The sequence below is a fragment of the Lagopus leucura genome, unplaced genomic scaffold, assembly GCF_019238085.1.
Source record: "Lagopus leucura isolate 7727_CA_CO unplaced genomic scaffold, USGS_WTPT01 Super-Scaffold_100040, whole genome shotgun sequence".
NCBI classification, from domain to species: Eukaryota; Metazoa; Chordata; class Aves; order Galliformes; family Phasianidae; genus Lagopus; species Lagopus leucura.
This window is the reverse complement of record NW_024962289.1, coordinates 4,998,897-5,016,369: the sequence shown is the minus strand read 5'-3', so window position 1 is coordinate 5,016,369 and position 17,473 is coordinate 4,998,897. Positions and strand designations below refer to the sequence as shown.

Here is a 17,473-nt window from a genome sequence, read left to right as displayed (position 1 = left end):
CTCATGTCAAGGAAAGAGCTTACATAGGTTATGGTAAAAAAGTCTGAATTCTAATCAGCGAACAGGGGGTTGATAACGTGGGGCCAAGGCTGTGCTTGTGTCTTAACAGGTCCGAGATGGGTGCCTGCATGCAGGGTGAGCCAGCCGTCTCAGCGCCGGCTGTAACGTGCTCACTGCACTGCCAGCAGCGGTTTGAACGCTCATCATCAAGTCACACCTTGTTTGTCAAGCGGTCTCACCAAGAAATCATAAGGACTGGAATCATTGGGAATTGGTCAACATGAACTACTGTTGGTATTCTAAAGAGCCCATCGTTTGTCCAGTGTGTTAATTTGAGTTTGCTAACTCTAGAATTGTTTCTGATATTTTTTCTTCTTATTTTATTATCAGAAAAGGAGGAGATGTGGGATAAAGATGACCGTTGTATTGCTAATGAGTGATAAAGCTCAACAATAACTTGAGCCGGACGTAAACACCCACGAGGCGCCCAGGCCTTACATGTACCCTGTTGAGTTGCGAGGGTATTGAGGACTCTAAGCACCTACAATAAAAGTCCTTTGTTCTTCACCAGCGAAGGATTCCGCACCTCTTTCGCCACACCCGCAAAGGAGCTTGATGCCCTCTTGCATCAAATACCAGGAAGAATTTTATGTCAGAAAGAGTGGTCCGGCATTGTCACAGGATACCTACGGTAGTGGTTAAGTCACAGCCCTACAGGTGTTTTAGGAAAAGGTCGGTATAGTACCTAGGGGCATGGTTAAGTGGGCAATGCTGGTGGTAGGGGAGCAGATGGACTACATGATCTTAGAGGTCTTCTCCAACCCTAATGATCTTATGATTCTACGCAGCAAGGGCAAAGGTTGTCCTACTATGAAATCTCCTTCCTTGGAAATTGCAGGGAACAGTTAAACAAGGCTCTGAATAACCTAGAGCAATTTGACTAAGGAACAAAAATAGTCAGATTCTCGAAACACAAACGACCTTTCTGTAGCTTTTCAGTAGAGCAGAACAAACTAGTAGTGCAAAATGAGCTCAGTTTTAGACTGAGTTTTTTGCTCATGGCAGCACAACAAGCTGTGCCACATTGGTGCAGGAGAGGGACGGGCCCTGTTAGTTGTTCTGTTTGTGATCTCATACTGCACCTTCGTGGCATTATCAAGATAAACAGGGGTGTATAATCTCCATATTTTCTCCATCCATGATCTCTCTGAAAACAAGCCCTCTTACTGAGACACTTGCCTCCGCTTCTTCTAACGCTGCTTGAAGGTCGTATTTTTCTTGCTCAGTTTGCTTCTTTGCTTTCTCCAGTCCATGATTAGCTTTTCCAGTTTCAGCAAGCTGTTCAGTAAGATCAGAAATTTCCTCTGAAACACAGAAAATGCACACTGAGTTCATCTTAAATAATGTTGTCATTGGCACCTGCAATTGCTTTTTGGCAGTGGGATTGATGGAAGAGATAATAATATTCTAGGAAGTGACAGTGAGAAGAAATAACAGGTCTTGTATCATGTGCAGTCTTTATTTCTGATTAGCTGCTATTTCCAATTCAGTGTGCAATTTTAAAAATGAGGAGAACCAAGTGGAGAGAGCTCAGAGAGCAATCAGTTACTTCTGGATTCGGAAATTAAGTCTCCAGAGACAGTCCAGTTTGATTTTATTCTAAAATACTCCCCAGGGAACATTCAGCTCCACATAAAAGAACTAAATTCCGTTTGCTTTGCACAGTTAATTCACTTATTAAATGCCAATCTGTTGTGCCACAGCTGCTCAATGCTCCAATCAGGAAATAGAAAACAATCCTCCAAGTTTTTTTCTAATGGCAGTGATTGAAGTGGTCTGAAAAAAACGAGTATCTGCTTTCATCATTGTTTCTGCAGATTCAGTTAATTTGGTGCCTATCCACGAATGGGATTATAATGGTGTGGAGCAGGGGAAGTACAGTGATGGCACTAGAAACCATCAAGAAGTAGAATATTGTCATGAGCTGTAGGCATGTGCTCATAGGTGACCTTGTGATCATCTGAACAGAAAAGAAAGTTACACAGCCTGAGTTTTGTGGGAAAACCATAAGAAATAAAAGCTTGGGAAGAGGCAAAGCTTCAGTGTACCAGAAATATAGAAGCACCTCTGGGTTAATCACAGAATCACAGAATGGCCAGGGTTGCAAGAGACCTCAAGGATCATGTATCTCCAACCCCCCTGCCACATGCAGGGCCACCAACCTCCACATTCAATACCAGACCAGGCTGCCTAGGGCCCCCCCCATCCAAGCTGGCCTTGAACACCTCCAGGGATGGACGGGGCATCCACAGCCTCTCTGGGCAGCTGTTCCAGCTCCTCACCACTCTCTCTGTAAAGAACTTTCCCCTGACATCCAGCCTCAATCTCCCCTCCCTCAACTTAAAACCATTCCCCTTGTCCTGCTGTTATCTCCCCTTTCAAAGAGTTGATTTCCTTCCCCTCTGTAGGCTCCCTTTAGGTACTGAAAGGCTGCAATGAGGTCATCCCACAGCCTTCTCTTCTCTAGGCTGAACAAGCCCAGCTCCCTCAGCCTGTCTTTATAGGGGGGATGCTCCAGTCCCCTGATCATCCTAGTGGCCCTCCTCTGGACCCTCTCCAACAGCTCCCTGTCTTTTTTGGACTGAGGGCTCCACACCTTGTCTGACAGACCAATTTGAATCCACTGTATTGCATTGCCCTTCTCAGCAGAGTTTCAGTTCTATGAACTTGTAATGAGAAACCCAGTGTTTCTGGTTTGCATATAAATTGATTAAAACAGCTTTGGTGAAAATAGATATTCTAGGAATCTGCATACAGTGCTCTAGAGTAAGTGACTGGCTTAAAAGCAAGGAATTTAATGATCTGGACTAGGTCAAAATTGGCTAGACATTGTGAAGGTACAATGTGAACTCAAGATATATATTTTTTTAAAAGCTGAATGAATTAAGATGCTTTACTATAGTTTTCTGAATCATTGTCACAGGTACATGCTCCTTCTTTTGTTTCTCTTGCTAATGGCTAAACAACAGATAATTCCAAGTGAATTTCATCAGAAATTACTGTTGACATTCAGTGGGAATGTTCTAGCCTTCAGAGCATTTGCCCTGAAACCAGACTGAATTTTCTGACAGAACAGGTTCCTGAAAACACTAATTCCCTTGTCTTTGATATATCTGAAAAAGAGCAAGGATGCTAGAAGTAGCAGAAATTCCCTGCAACTAGGAACCCAGAACAGTAGCCTCCATAACTTCCAGACATTCAAGCTGCTGAACCCTCAACTATTTGAGTGGGCTACCTGAGATGTACATCACGTGTTCTCATTTTCGTAGAATCAGAAAATAATATAATATCCTGAGTTGGAAGTGTGGGAATCAAATGTTGTTTCTGCATTAGAATTGGATAATATTATTTTTATTTCATGGTCTCCGCTATCATAGTTCTTTTGGGGAGTCCTTCTACTTAACTTGGGGAAGATCTCTGATAAAGTTTACATCACTGATCCTCTAGACGAACCTTCCCAGGAACGCACACTTTGTATATAGGTGTATAGATGTCTATTTTGTTATACACACTGCAAGAATATCCTGCACGAGAGCAAACCAGAGAACAAGCCACAGCCTGCCCGAGGAAGCACCGGAAGAGACATTGGAAGGCCTGGCATCATCCCCCAGTGCTCTTTGTTTAACGATGATGACTTTAAAGAAAATCACCATATCAATACGGCAAGGAGAGCACCGAGACTTCTTGGAAACAACAGGATGGCTGCTGACTGACACCAGATAACAAGGCTGTCATGTTGTGTCCACAGGCGCTTCTGCTTGCAGGACGCCTGCCATTGCAATTGCAAATAAAATCTGCTTTTATCAGAGATACCGTCCTGACAAAATTACTTAGATATTTCCAACCGAAGGGACCCATAAGGGTCATCAAGCCCAATTCCTAGTTTGCTCCTTTGTGTTTTGTAAGACTATGTCAAATTTCTCCCAAGGGAACGCATTTGCTCCCTTATTGCTTTCTGAATCTATGAATTTCTCTAATGGTTCTAATACTTACTTCACTCCCTTTCTTGACTTCTCTTTTCAAAGGGATGTTTTGATTTAGCATTACAGCAAGGTCTTTCCTCGTCTGGTACAGCACAAAGTGGTGTTACTGGAGAATGCAGCAACTCATCCTTCCTTTTTTGACCACATTATCACAGTGGTGGGACAAAGGAATACAGCAACCTAACAGCCTGAAATTGAGGTTCCCCTGTTTACTGACAGAAACATTTAATTGTGGATCCCAGCTGACAGAGATCTGAACTTACGCTGAAGGTTCTTGTTCTCCCGTCTGACAGTCTCAACCTGGTCAAGCACTTCTTCATAGGCATTCTTCATACGGAAGATCTCAGTGCTAAGGGTGCGAGACTCCTTCTGGGCAGCTTCCAGCTCAGCTTGACACTCCTGGTACTTCTGCTTCCATTCAGCCATGACCTAGAGTGACAGGAACTATCAGTGCACAGGAGTGGTCCATTTTGCAGTACGCCTGTCCCTGCACATTTATAATATAAGAACCTAAGAGACATGGTTTGTCTTGCAATCTTTTGCTTTGCAGTAATCTTTGCCTGTGGCAGTCTATTCACTGATACACGTACTGTGGCTGTTTCAGTGATAACTACTTAAATTTCCCTCAAAGCTGACAGACAAGCATCAGCTAAAAGTCATAAAATTATTATCACAGAATCATTTGCCTTGGAAGAGATCTCTAAAGGTTATTTAGTTCAATGGACAGAAAACATGGACATCTACAGCTTGATCAAGTGGTGAGAGCCTGGTCCAGCCTGATCTTGAATGTCTCCAGGGAGGGGCATCCATCATCTCTTTGGGCAATCAGTTCTAATGCTTCACTACCCTTATTGTATATATTTTTTCTTATAAGCAACCTAAATTCCGCATTTCAGTTTGAAACCACTTCCCCTTGTCCTGTCACAACAAACCCTGCTAAAGAGTCTATATTCTTCCTTCTTATAGCCCCCTTTAGTTTCTGGAAGTCAGGGCTTGTTGGTATGCATTTGAAAACTTTCTCATTCTGCTTGGTCTTCCACTCGATACAGAGCTTCCCAATCCCCCTCGTGAAAACTGTGCTTTTTAAAACTATCAGAAGCTATTTTATTTTTTGATGTGGTTACCTGGGGTTACTCACACTGTGACATTTTCATTACTATTTGTTGTGTTACGTGCTTCTTACCACAGTTTTGCTTTAGATAAAATGTAATTTATCTTAGGTTGAGTGCAGAACTCTCATACTTTCAGAATTCGGTCTGGCCTATCAAATTTTTATGATGTTCATATCTAGTAGCCTTTCTGAATGAACCTTGTCAAAATTCTTCTGCTTTTTATCAAATGCTGCACAGGCTGCATTCGACCTCTCCACAGCAATCATGAGATCATCCACTTCTCCCTGCAGCCTCTGCTTTGCCTTCTCCAGGGAAGCACACTTTGAATTGACAGCCTCAGTCTGCTCTTCTGAATCCTGCAGGCGCTGAGCAAGCTTCTTTCTGCAGGATGAGACAAGCAGTGCTAAGAAAAGGAAAATTCTGTCATTCTGAGGAAATGGACAGGAAGGGAGTTTGGCACAGTAGAGAGCCAGCATAGAAAGCTGTGATATTATGGACAAAGCATTGAGTAAGAGCCTCGGATCACAAAGAATGCTGGAGTGGTGCATAGGCTGGGAGAACACAAAGAAAGAGATATGAACCCGCAAGTAACATGGGAAGAGGATTCCCCAGAAATCTAGGAGAAAGGTGATATGTGTGATGGAATCAGTGCAGAAAAAAAGAGCATCTAAGGGGTAAACTACACCAAGATGGGGAGGAAGCAGAAACAATTTCTGCATTGGCAGTGTGAAGAATATGATTTTTCAACAATTATGTTAAACTCCATAACTAATACACTGGAATTCTGCATTCTACAGAGATTCTTCCAAACATCTACTCCTCCTCCTTTAACTCTTTTTTTCTCCCTCACCTTTTCACTCTCAACACATTACAAAGCGCAATGCTGTGCATATTGCCACCATAAGCATATTCTGGTGTCCTCCAATTCCTTCTCATATTTTTACATAATTATCTTTTGCTCAAGACCATTCCTCCACATACTTGGCATCCTCCAGCTCCTCCATACACTGAATAGCGTCCGTCTCATATTTGGTTCTCCACTGGGCCACTTCGCTGTTGGCCTTGGACAGGGCACGCTGCAGCTCACCCTTGGCTTCCTGCTCCTCCTCGTATTGTTCCCGGAGCAAGTCACAGTCATGGCGGGCAGACTGCAAGGCATGGGCCAGGGCGTTCTTGGCCTGCACAATCAGAATTATACAAACTGTCAAAACAGACAAAAAATTGACAATTTGTGACTGAACCTTTTTATTGCATTTTGAGAAAAATTTCACATCTCACTGACCATTTTGCTAGGGTAGCTGAAGGAGAAAAGTCAACAGTATTTGGGACTCTGTGTTACAGACTTGATAATGTTAATCAAGATCAGGCCATTTTGTTCAGTTTGTTTGGGACGCTGCCTCTCAAACACAGCAGCACCACGTGCTTCAGGACAAGATACAGTAAATGCTGCAGTGGGAAAGGTGGGAATAATCTCTCCAAAAGTCTCCCTGTAAGCCTTTCAGGTAGAATTTAGTGTTTGTCTGAAGATGGAGAAGACTTGACACTATGTTGTCATTTCTAATCCTGGATAGTTCACTCCTGATCTTTTCCTTTTTTTTTGGCTGCAGCTGTATTCTTTGAATCAGGGGTTTCCCACAGCAGTAAGGCACGTACACAGACATTCACTTCTCTCCTGTATTTGAACTTCAGAAAGCATGGTAAGAAGAGCTTAAATTGTCTTACTTAATTTCTAATGTCTCTTGCATTATACTCCAAGGCAAAGTTCTGAAGTTTCACTGTTAATGTCTTTTTCTCAGAGGAGCTCTCATTTATTCTTTTATCACATTGATAAAATTTCACATTGATTACAATTTTAAGGACCAAAATTAAAACAAATCACCTTATTTTCTTCCTCTAGTTGCCTCTTCAGCTCTTCTGTCTGCTGTGTGATAGCCTGTTTGCCTCTAGTCAGCTGGGAAATCAAGGACTCCTTCTCCTCCAGTTGCCTAGTTAGTTCACCTAACAAGAAAATGGTTTTTTTTAGACAGAAACATGAGACATAGAAAATTCATACAAATGAGAAAGGCTAGCCATACACAAAAAGATTACAAGATTTAAAGTAAAACTCAGGGACGGGCTCTGAACAACCTGATTGAACTGTGGATGTCTCTGTTCACTGCCGGGGAGTTGGACTAGATGACCTTTAAAGGTTCCATCCAACTCTGTGGATTCTGTGATTCTATAATTTCATTCTCACCAGATAGGAAAAAGCTGTCAGAGATAGCATATGCTAGCATCGAAAGAAATGGAATGAACTGACCACAGGCCCACACATTCATTTTGATTGAGAGCACTTCTTTTGGCTTGCTTTGTTCCTTTGGGCAGAGTTTTCTTGACTACCCACAGGAAGAAATTCTACAGTCTGAATTTTGTTCAGATCACCCAGTAATGAATGTGTTAGAAAATATATAGGCAGCATACTTAAATACTTGGCAGTGCACAATTATATTTAATCTAAGGACACACCATTCTCAGTCTGTAGACGTGTTTTCTGGGTGTTCATATCATTAATTAGCCGCATATGCTCCTCATCTTTAGTTCTGACTTCACTGTACTGGTCTTCGAAAGCTCTGCACATCTTTTCCAGATTGCTCTGTTAAGACATAGAGAGCATATCTATCAGCTCATTTAATTGTTCAGAAAAACAACTGCAGTGGCGAGAAATATTTAATCCAACCTTAGCTTTGGAGACAGACTCCATGTTGCTGGCCAAGTCATCAATCTCCATCTTCAGCTCACTCTTCTCCTTCTCCAGCTTCTGCTTGACTCGTTGCAGGTTGTCGATCTGCTCCACAAGCTCCGCTGTGCTGTCCGCATGCTTCTTCCGCAGGGCGGCAGCCGTGGCTTCGTGCTGCAGTGTGGCCTCTTCCAGGTCACGGCGCATCTTCTGAAATTCTGCCTCACGCTTCTTGTTCATCTCAATCTGAGCTGCCGTAGCCCCTCCTGCTTCCTCCAGGCGCTCACTGATCTCCTCCAGCTCCCTGGAGAGGTCAGCTCGCTGCTTTTCAGTCTTTGCACGGATTGCACGTTCAGCCTCAATTTCCTCCTCCAATTCTTCTGTACGAGCCTAGCAAAGTTAATTGCTTAAATGAGAATGCCTGAATAGACCTAAAGTAAGCTTTAAGGAATAAAGAACAAATACTCACTTTTGTTATATCAACAAGGAGAGTAAAGCACTGCAAGAAATTTCACTGAATTGTGTCCTAGGACATTCAATACAGTGAACGTAAACTTAGGAACTGTGGGATAGATGAGTGGACTGTGAGTTGGACTGAGAAACAGCCGACTTGCAGTGCTCAGAGAGTTGTGATTAGTGGCTCATGGTCTAATTGGAGGTCTTTAACTAGCAGTGTTCCCCAAGAGTCAGTACTGGATCTGCTCTTGTTGATCTCCATCAGTGACCTGGGTTAAGGGATGGAGTGCACCCTTAGCAAATTTGGTGATGAGACAAAGCTGGGAGGTGGATCTGACACAGCAGAAGACCGTGTGCCATTCAGCGAGGCCTGGACAGACTGAGATTTGTGTGCAGAGGAACCTGATCAACAAGAGCAAGTGTGGAGTCTTGCACCTGGGGAGGAATAACCACATGCATCAGTACAGGTCAGGGGCTGGCCTGCTGGAAAGGAGGTCTGTAAAGAAGGATCTGGGTGTTCTGGTGGACAAGAGGTTGGCCATCGTGGCAAAGAAGGCCCATGGGACCCTGGGGTGCATTACAAAGACTGTGGCCAGCAGCATGAAGGAGGTTATCACCTCTGCTCTGCCCCTGTAAGGCCACATCTGGAGTACTGTGTCCAGTTCTGGGTTCCTCAGTCCAAGACAGGGAACTGCTGGAGAGAGTCCAGTGGAGATCTACAAAGATGGTCAGGGACTGGATCATATCCCTTATGAGGAAAGGCTGGGGGTCTTCAACCTAGAGGAGAGGATCTTATCTGTGCTTATAACTATCTAAAGAGCAGGAGCCAAACAGATGTGCCAGGCTCTTTTCAGTGGTGTCCAGTGACAGAATAAAGGGCAGTGGGTACAAACTAGAAAACAGGAATTTCCATTTGAACATGAGGAAAAACTTCTTTGCAGTGGAGATTACAGAGCACTAGAATAAGCTGAAAATTAGCTTATTAAACTAGAATTAGCTCTGAAAATATTCAAGCTTGCCTGGACGCTTTCCTGTGCAACCTGCTGTAGGGAACTTGCTTTAGGGGTGGCTGGACTAGATGATCTGCAGAGGTCCCTTCCAATCTGTTTGATTCTGTGATTCTGTGAAAATCTGAAATTTCACTAAATATTATAGCTCAGAATGGATTTTTTTAATGTAATGACAGGCATAGAACTGCACTTTTCTAAAGGCATAATGGATGAGCCTCTAAAAAATGTAAAATGATGTGAGCTGTTTAGGAATTTGCAGAAGGTAGGTCGTCTCCATCAGCGAACACAACGTAATGAAGGTTGGGACAAGTAACCATGGGGTGATATCACTGAAAGGAACTGTTTTTCGTGGCTCTGCATTGAGATGGTGATCTCTGTGCTGATTTCTTTAATTTTCTTACAAAGGTAATTCTTCATGGCTTCACTACTATTTTAACTCAATATGTTAGCCATTTATGAAGCCTGCCATAAGCTCTGCTTAAGAAATTCTTACATACTCACCTCTGATTATACATCAGAGCCTCTGTAAAGTGCTGTCAGACAGGAACAGCACTGCGAGTCTATGTTCATTGTTTTTTTATGTGCAGAATAATATTTCTCTATGACATTCTAAGAAAATATCAGATAATCCCAAGAAACCAGGACTCAGCTTCTGAAACTATCTTTAGATATCTTTAGACTTTACCTGAAGCTCCTTGATTTTCTTCTGCAGCTGAGAACTTTGAGCCTGCTCATCCTCAATTTTACTTTGTAGGTGGCTAATTTCAAAATCTTTTCTGTTAAAGAACAAGAATGTGAATTCAAGATAGTTAAGACACAATATTAATTTTGAAATTTAGAGAATAAGCCAGTGCAATACTTTTTTAGCCTTTCATCCATCTGTTGCTTATCATTTTCCAAATCCATGATGGAATCTTGAGACATTTTCAGATCCCCATCCAGTTTTCTCTTTGCTCTCTCAAGGTCCATTCGCTGTTTCCTCTCTTGTTCCAGAGATCCTTCAAGCTAGAACACATAAAACATACTTTGAAACACATAAAATATACTTCAATAGTAAATATTCTTGATGTAAAAATCTTAAATAGAGTTGCAAATCAAAACTAGGGGAAGCAACCAGATCCTATACATATTCTCATCTCCTCCCACTCTTACTACATGATCAGGGTTTGGTTTTTGATGTTAAGCTGATCACAACTTGGGTGTGCACACATGAAATGCAAGCTATTCAAAAATAAAGAAATTAAAGATTTCCAGTGACTGTAGTTCCTACCTTACAGACTGCAAAACACTGACAATTTCCCAGAGTCCATAGCTTTCTGGATTAGACCCATAAAGTACACAGATCTGCAACAATCCCTCAAACTGCCTCAGATAGCTGCTAAAGCTAATTGGTTAAAATGTGTAGTACAAAAGTCTACAATGCTGAAACATCTAGTGATGAGCACAGATTAAACAGCCAAGAAAAGATGGAAAATATACTGGATTCCACAACACCCTATCAACTGCCTGTAAGTTATTAGGTAAAATTGTTAGAGCTGGCTTGGCTGTTCTAAATGTTGTTTACTCTCCCAACATCAGATTTCTTTCCTGATCTGTCAGAGCATCCACCCGTACAACTTCATTTTTTTTTTTTTGTCTTACATCATCTACTTGCTGCTCCAGTTTGGTCTTGATTTTGGTGAGTGTACTGACTTTGTCCTCCTCAGCCTGTAGGTCATCCAGTGTCTGCTGGTGTGCCTCCTGGAGGGCCTTTTTCTCTTTGGTGAGTTTAGAAATATTTTCATCCAGAGCTGCCATCTCTTCAGTCAGATTCTTAACCTATTAGGCATCAAGCATCCATACTATGAGGGGGTGTAATAAGAGCAGACAGATTGAGAACACAATGAAAGCACTTCTGCAAAATCTTGCATGGACTGAGTCAAGTGATTTCCACAGAAGGTCTACATTTTTTATGATGAGAGTAGTAACCAGTATCGTGCCTGTCATATCACTGTGGTCCTGAAGTGGTAAAAAATGCTTGCTTTAGTTGGTCTTGACTCCCAGCCAGTTTTTATAGTGTAACATGTGCTAGACATTCACTTGTACCTGCAAGCTGTACTCTGCTTGGATTTACTGAAGGCCTCTGAGTTGCTCTTGTTCAAAAAATGCATTTTCTGCGTGTGATATATTTGCTAGGCACACAGCTGTAATTTCTCAGCAACTGAGGCTGTTTAGAAGATACTACCAAATGCAAATCACAGTAACTTAGCAATACACAAAGAATCTTCTGCCTTTTAAGAGATTATCATGAATTGAGGTCTAGAGCCCTTGACACATCTGTTGACATACCAGCTCTGGTGGCTTTATTTTGGAAAATTATTCCCTGCTCTTCATGAACCACTGTACTACCAACAACCTTATCTCGAACATATCAGCCTCTCTGCATGTGTCTGCCTGATGTTTGCTTCCCACTTGTCTCATTCAGATGGGAAAGACTGACAGTATCCATAAGGAAAGTCCACTCTGCTGGGTGCTTTAGCTATGTGGTCCTTATCTTACTACCCAGCACCATCTAGATTTCCTCTAAACATTAGCATAGAAATGTCCAGCATGTCTAAAATTGCAAACTTAGGATCCAGAAGTGTTTTCAGTGTCGTCAGTAAAGGAAACCTTAACCTGTAAATACATCTCTGTTAGTATTGTTTCTATGGCAGGACTGAATGCTGTCACCACAGGTGTGGGCTTTTGAATTCTAAGATTTCAGTTCTGATTTGTCACATTAATCGTTGAGACGTATATAAAGAGATCAGTGCTTTTACTGGGAGATAAATGAGCTAATGACAACCCGATCCTTCGAATTCAGGAATTCTCGTCGTGTAGTCAAGTCAAGAAAGGAAAGGATAGCCATCCTGGCTGAGATCTGGGCTTCTTCAACACAAGAGGATTATAAGAAAACATTCTGCATTTGGAAGATCAGTTCTCCTCATTCATCGAGGAGAAAGGATCTACACAGCCATCCTCTATTGAGCCACCCACAAGCATACTAGTTCTCCATCCACAGGAGAGACACTGGTTCCTTATGCCTGAAAATAGCAGCGTATGGAAATTCTCCAACAAACACCTCAACAAGCTGTTAACTTTTTTTGAAATGCCATGAAAAAAATATTTTTCCTAACGGGAAGTTATAATTTTAGCAAAATTTCTTCTGTTACAGGCAATTAAGTGGCAATATCTCTTTGTGCCTAGGGCACGTATCACTTCCATTGAGAGCACTTAGGAAACTCTGCAACATCCCACAAAACTGAAACCTGTCTGGGAAAACTGTCTGGGGAAGAATAATTTCCAGATTTGTCTATCACCTTATTCTCTGTCGCATGCTTCTCCTTTTCCACTTTGGCTAGAGTCAGTTCAAGATCATCAATATCTTTCTTCAGCTCAGAGCACTCATCCTCAAGTTTCCTCTTCTTTGCTGTCAATTCAGCATTCATCTCCTCTTCATCCTCCATTCTTTCATTAAGTTCTTTAATTCTAGCTTCCAGCTGAATTTTACTTTTGATGAGACCTTCACATCTCTCCTCAGCGTCAGCTAGATTTTCACTCTCCTGTCAGAACACATTGAAGGTGTGTTACATTTACCATGCACATGATGAAACGCAACTCACGCTGCTCAAGCGCCACCTCCAGGAAATGAACTGCACAAGTCATGGTAAAATTTCCTATGCAGTTAGGAAGTAATGCACATTATCCAGTCATTTGGAGATAACCCTGCTTGGTCGTGGTTTAGGAAAGTGAACCATAATCCCACAATAGAGCCCTTTCTTTAAGCTGGCCAGGTGGTTTGATGTCAGTAATACACACTGGATCTGCAACAATCTGGATCAGCAAACTGGATGTCATGGAAGCATGAACCTACATGAGTATTTGTAAAACATAAGGCATTTGAAAGTCATCTTTCATAATGTTGGATTATTCTATCTTTAATAAGCTCCTCCAGCTCTAATGACACAGGTCTGACTGTCTCTCCCCTAACTCCTTCTGTCCCATAATTCACTTGAGATTACCTGGCTCTCACATTGTTTAACCTCTTTCAGCCAAAATGGGGTTGGGCTTATGGCAAAAAAGCATTGCTACAGTTTAGCCTGCAATTTCTACTATAACATTTTGAGCAACACGATTGACAGATGTTACTCAAATTAATGCTACTGTGATGTATTCTAGGCAGAATACCATAAAAGGTATATGCTGTTTCCCAGAAAAGTCATGGAGGAAAGACATCACTGCAGTAACAAAGGATGTTATCTCTCAAATTCATACTGAAACTCATGGGGCACTCAAAATTACTGCTACTGTGTGTGCTACTGAGTGTTTTCTGAGGACAAACATGGAGAAAAGGGCTTATGAGGATCGTTTCAATTAGAGTTGATTGAAATTCACACAGCAATAGGACTTAAAAGGCAGACACAAACAGCTCTTCCAGTGATGAAACACTGAGAAACTGAGTCAGGAAAGAGGCAGACAACACTCTAAGGGAAATAATCATATCTTACGACTTTTTTTATGCTCTGAAATCTGAAACCATGGAGTACATTGATGGAATCATAACTTGGAAGCTAAACCTGAGCTTCTTGCTTTTTTTCACTTACATTCTATGTGAAGGGGTTATGGTGAAGCCTAAAATATTTATAGAATAGGTTGGCACTGGAGAACAGGACACTAAGTACCAAAAAGGCTGCAAATGAACTCAGAAAACTGAATGATGTTAAGTTGAAGTGCTAAAGAAGGATTTAGGGAAGGAATCTATCCTTTGACATGCACAATGACCATCTTAGGGCTTGAAATAATACAGAACTGTCCAAAGACCAGCTACTTCAAGAGCAGATGGAATCAAGTGACAGTTCCACTCGCACCAGACAGCCCTTGGCCATAAAGTATCTTACTACCTTGTAACAGCTGATAGTATTCCTGTCTTATGCAGATTCAGTCTCTGCTTAGTATTGTTGCAGCTGAAAAACATCAGTCTTTGTTCCATGCTATCACTCGTGTCTCTGATGGAAAAGTAGCCTCATCCCTGGCTCCATATTAGAATGGTCAGCAACTCAGGAAACAAGCTGTATTTCATACAGATCCTGAGAATGCAGCCAGGGACACATTGCAGATCCATGGCAAAGTGGCTTTACACTTGATCCCTGTCAGAATTTCCCTTTTTCATAATAGTGGTAATACTATATATCTGCTTTGTACCCACTTTGCTTAGGCATAGATGACAAGACCAGATAAAAGGTAGAGGAGAATGTGGCCCTGTTACCTGTCTGTTTATGTATGACACTGGAAAAGAGAATGGAAATAGCTGTAGAAAAAGAGAAAGTGGAGGTGAATTTGAAAATGGAGGTAACTCACAGACTGAACATGCAGCTGCAAGTCGTTTTTCTCCTGCAGTAGGGTCACCATTTTCTCCTCCAGCTCCTTCCTCTTTGCCTCAGACTTTGCAAGCTCTTCCTTGGTTTTCTCAAACTCTTCCTTCATGTTGGCCATCTCCTTCTCAGATTCTACACTCTTCAACATGGGCTTCATCTTGAAGTACAACTTCATCCAGGGCCAGTGCTTGACATTCATGAATGCTCTAACATTGTATTGGATTATATAAATGGATTCTCTGAAAATGCATGAAAATAATACAGGTTATGAGACTGGAGAGACTTGGGCTAGAAGCAGACTCTTATTGGTAACACAGCATCAGCATTTTGTTCAGGGAAGTTTTATCTCACTTTGCTTGTGCTTATTAAAGTCATTTCTGGACACCGGACTGCTGAATACCTGGCTCTGTAAAATGAACAATAGCTATGTCTGGGCATAAGAGGGAGGACTAGAATTCTCTGTTATGCTGTCTGATAACCTCTGAAACTTTCCTGAATCTCAAAGCACAAGCGCTCAGGTGAAGACCAGAGTGAAAACTGACATTCATGTTGAGATTATAAACGGGTGTTACTGTAAATTGTGGAAATGGCAGCTTGATGCTTTTGGGTCTGAAAAAAAAACAACTATAATATTAGAAATTACTGACACACAAAATGAAAACAACAATGAAACCTTAGTATGGCAGCTCCAGCCCCCATCTGCACAACAACACTGTCTCTGGCTCTCCAACCATGATCCTAAGGACAGGGCACATGGAACCACCATGCGTGCCCAGCGTGCTGTGCTCCACCTGCAGAGCCAGCAGTGCCTCCCATGGTGCAGAGGTCACTGGGAGAGGGTTGCAGCAGGAGGACCAGAGTGTGGAGCCAGATGTTGGACTCAGTGGTTCTTGTAGGTCCCCACAAGAACTCCAGATGCTCATTGTTTCTATTGAATGCCACAGGATTTTGTTCAAGGCAGCTTTGACAGTTCATTGCAGAGAAATCCAGTACAGGTTATCGAATTCTTAGAAACTACCCCTGTTTTGGGAAGCTGCTGAGCTAAACATATATGATAAGGTATTACAGATAAAGGCTACTAGTTGGCAGATAGCGTCCTATGGGTTTATGTTATCTTTGCTCCCCATGAACAGCTTTCACTTGTCAAAAATACTTGACACTATTTGCTTGGTGTGTGCAGTGCTGCCACCCCTACACTCCAAATTTCACATGAATTGTTCCACTCAAAAGGACAGAAATGAAAAGGGTATTTTCTCGACTGTTCCACATAACATATATTTTCTGTACAAGTCAGAATTCCTCATCTTAGACAGAAATGAAGCAACGAAATAAAACAAGTAGAGTAGAATGTGAATCCATTCATTACAAACTGATGTGATTTAATGAAATTGTCAGACAGCATATTCCAAACAGCCAAATGAACATGTACTAAGGTTTGTCTATCTCTATCACAGTGTTCTTCAGAGGTTGAAAATGATTCTAAAGGTTATTACATTCCTGGAGGAAGGGCTCACTGTTAACTATCATGGTCCAGATGCTCAGTCCAGCTACTAAACTGCCATTGACAGAATTTGGAATGTTACAACAAGGGAAGTGTTAGTTTCTGCTTTTTCTGTTTCCCCTAATCTTTCTAAATGTCTTCACCGAGAACAGGTTTGTCCCTGAATTGGATGTTGCACAATATGACTTGTGCTGTGTTCATTTATTACCTTCTTGCATTCATCTTTTTAAATTCAATTCTCATGAGATACCCTCTACACATAGCTTGCATATGAGTGATGAGGCTCGCAAGCTTCTCGTCTCTCATTTCTTCTAGGAGTCCCAGGAGACCTGCCTTGAAGAACACCTAGAACATAAGAGAGGGCTAAGCAGTTTGAGGATTAGGCAGAGACCCAATGATTGGCATGTGATGTAGGGTAAGCAAGGCAGATTTGGAAGAAAGTATGGAGTAACTGTTAAATGGCTAGAGAAATTTTGGGTCACTGTAGATATTTGCATTGCTCCTATGTTTCGTGACAAATCACCCTTTGCATGATCTAATCATGCTGTTGTGAAGTCATCCAAGGCTAGCTCCAGAGTAAGCTGGGGAAGACCTAATTAGTAAAACAAAGAGTTAACCTAGCATGCCATTCAATTCTGTCTTTTCACTGTACCCTTTTGTATCTCAGTGGTCAAGGCTCTGTTAAGTAACTTTCAGGTGGCCTGAGAACCATACATGATGAACTTAATATAATAGTGATGATAATGATAACTTAATTTAATAGTGTACACAGTTGTTTCCTAATCACCATGAAGGCTGATTTTATATGCAAGAAATACTTTAAAGAAGTGTTATTTTTTGCCATTAATATACCCACTCTTCCACAAGAACTTTACCTTGGTGTGGCCAAATCTGTATTGGTTGTGGTCCACATCGATGGAAGAAAGAAGCTTTTCTGAAGCCTTTTTGCTGTCAATGAACTGGCCTTCTGGAATGGCTGAGGCATTAAGAATCTTGTACCTGTAAGACCGGTTGCAAAGCGCTGGTTGCAAACAGCATGAGGAGAACTGGGGCTACTGTGCATAATAAGATAATGTGATTGGAAGCTGAGGTGTCTGAAAGCAGCTGAGTACACCATGTGAAACCTAGATAGACTTGGCTGAACAGAATATGATGACAAGGGGATATGATTACTCTGCAGTGGAATCTGTTGGCTGTGTAACAATATAGTATGTTGTGACATACAAAATTAATGTGCATACT

The 17,473-nt window shown here is 41.8% G+C and overlaps 1 protein-coding gene across 1 annotated transcript in view; it reads right to left on the bottom strand.

Annotated features, from left to right (window-relative positions):
• LOC122186820 (myosin-1B-like) overlaps window positions 1-17,473 on the bottom strand; it is a 39,618-nt gene that overhangs the window by 6,091 nt on the left and 16,054 nt on the right. The window contains exons 18-31 of the mRNA XM_042883771.1: window positions 17,107-17,230; window positions 16,440-16,576; window positions 14,714-14,969; window positions 12,676-12,918; window positions 10,979-11,155; window positions 10,197-10,342; window positions 10,023-10,113; window positions 7,872-8,261; window positions 7,661-7,787; window positions 7,035-7,153; window positions 6,137-6,333; window positions 5,353-5,536; window positions 4,307-4,472; window positions 1,240-1,364 (exon numbers count right to left, since the gene is read on the bottom strand). Of these exons, the coding sequence (XP_042739705.1) occupies window positions 1,240-1,364; window positions 4,307-4,472; window positions 5,353-5,536; window positions 6,137-6,333; window positions 7,035-7,153; window positions 7,661-7,787; window positions 7,872-8,261; window positions 10,023-10,113; window positions 10,197-10,342; window positions 10,979-11,155; window positions 12,676-12,918; window positions 14,714-14,969; window positions 16,440-16,576; window positions 17,107-17,230 (2,482 nt within the window). The remainder of the gene's footprint in view (window positions 1-1,239; window positions 1,365-4,306; window positions 4,473-5,352; window positions 5,537-6,136; window positions 6,334-7,034; window positions 7,154-7,660; window positions 7,788-7,871; window positions 8,262-10,022; window positions 10,114-10,196; window positions 10,343-10,978; window positions 11,156-12,675; window positions 12,919-14,713; window positions 14,970-16,439; window positions 16,577-17,106; window positions 17,231-17,473) is intronic.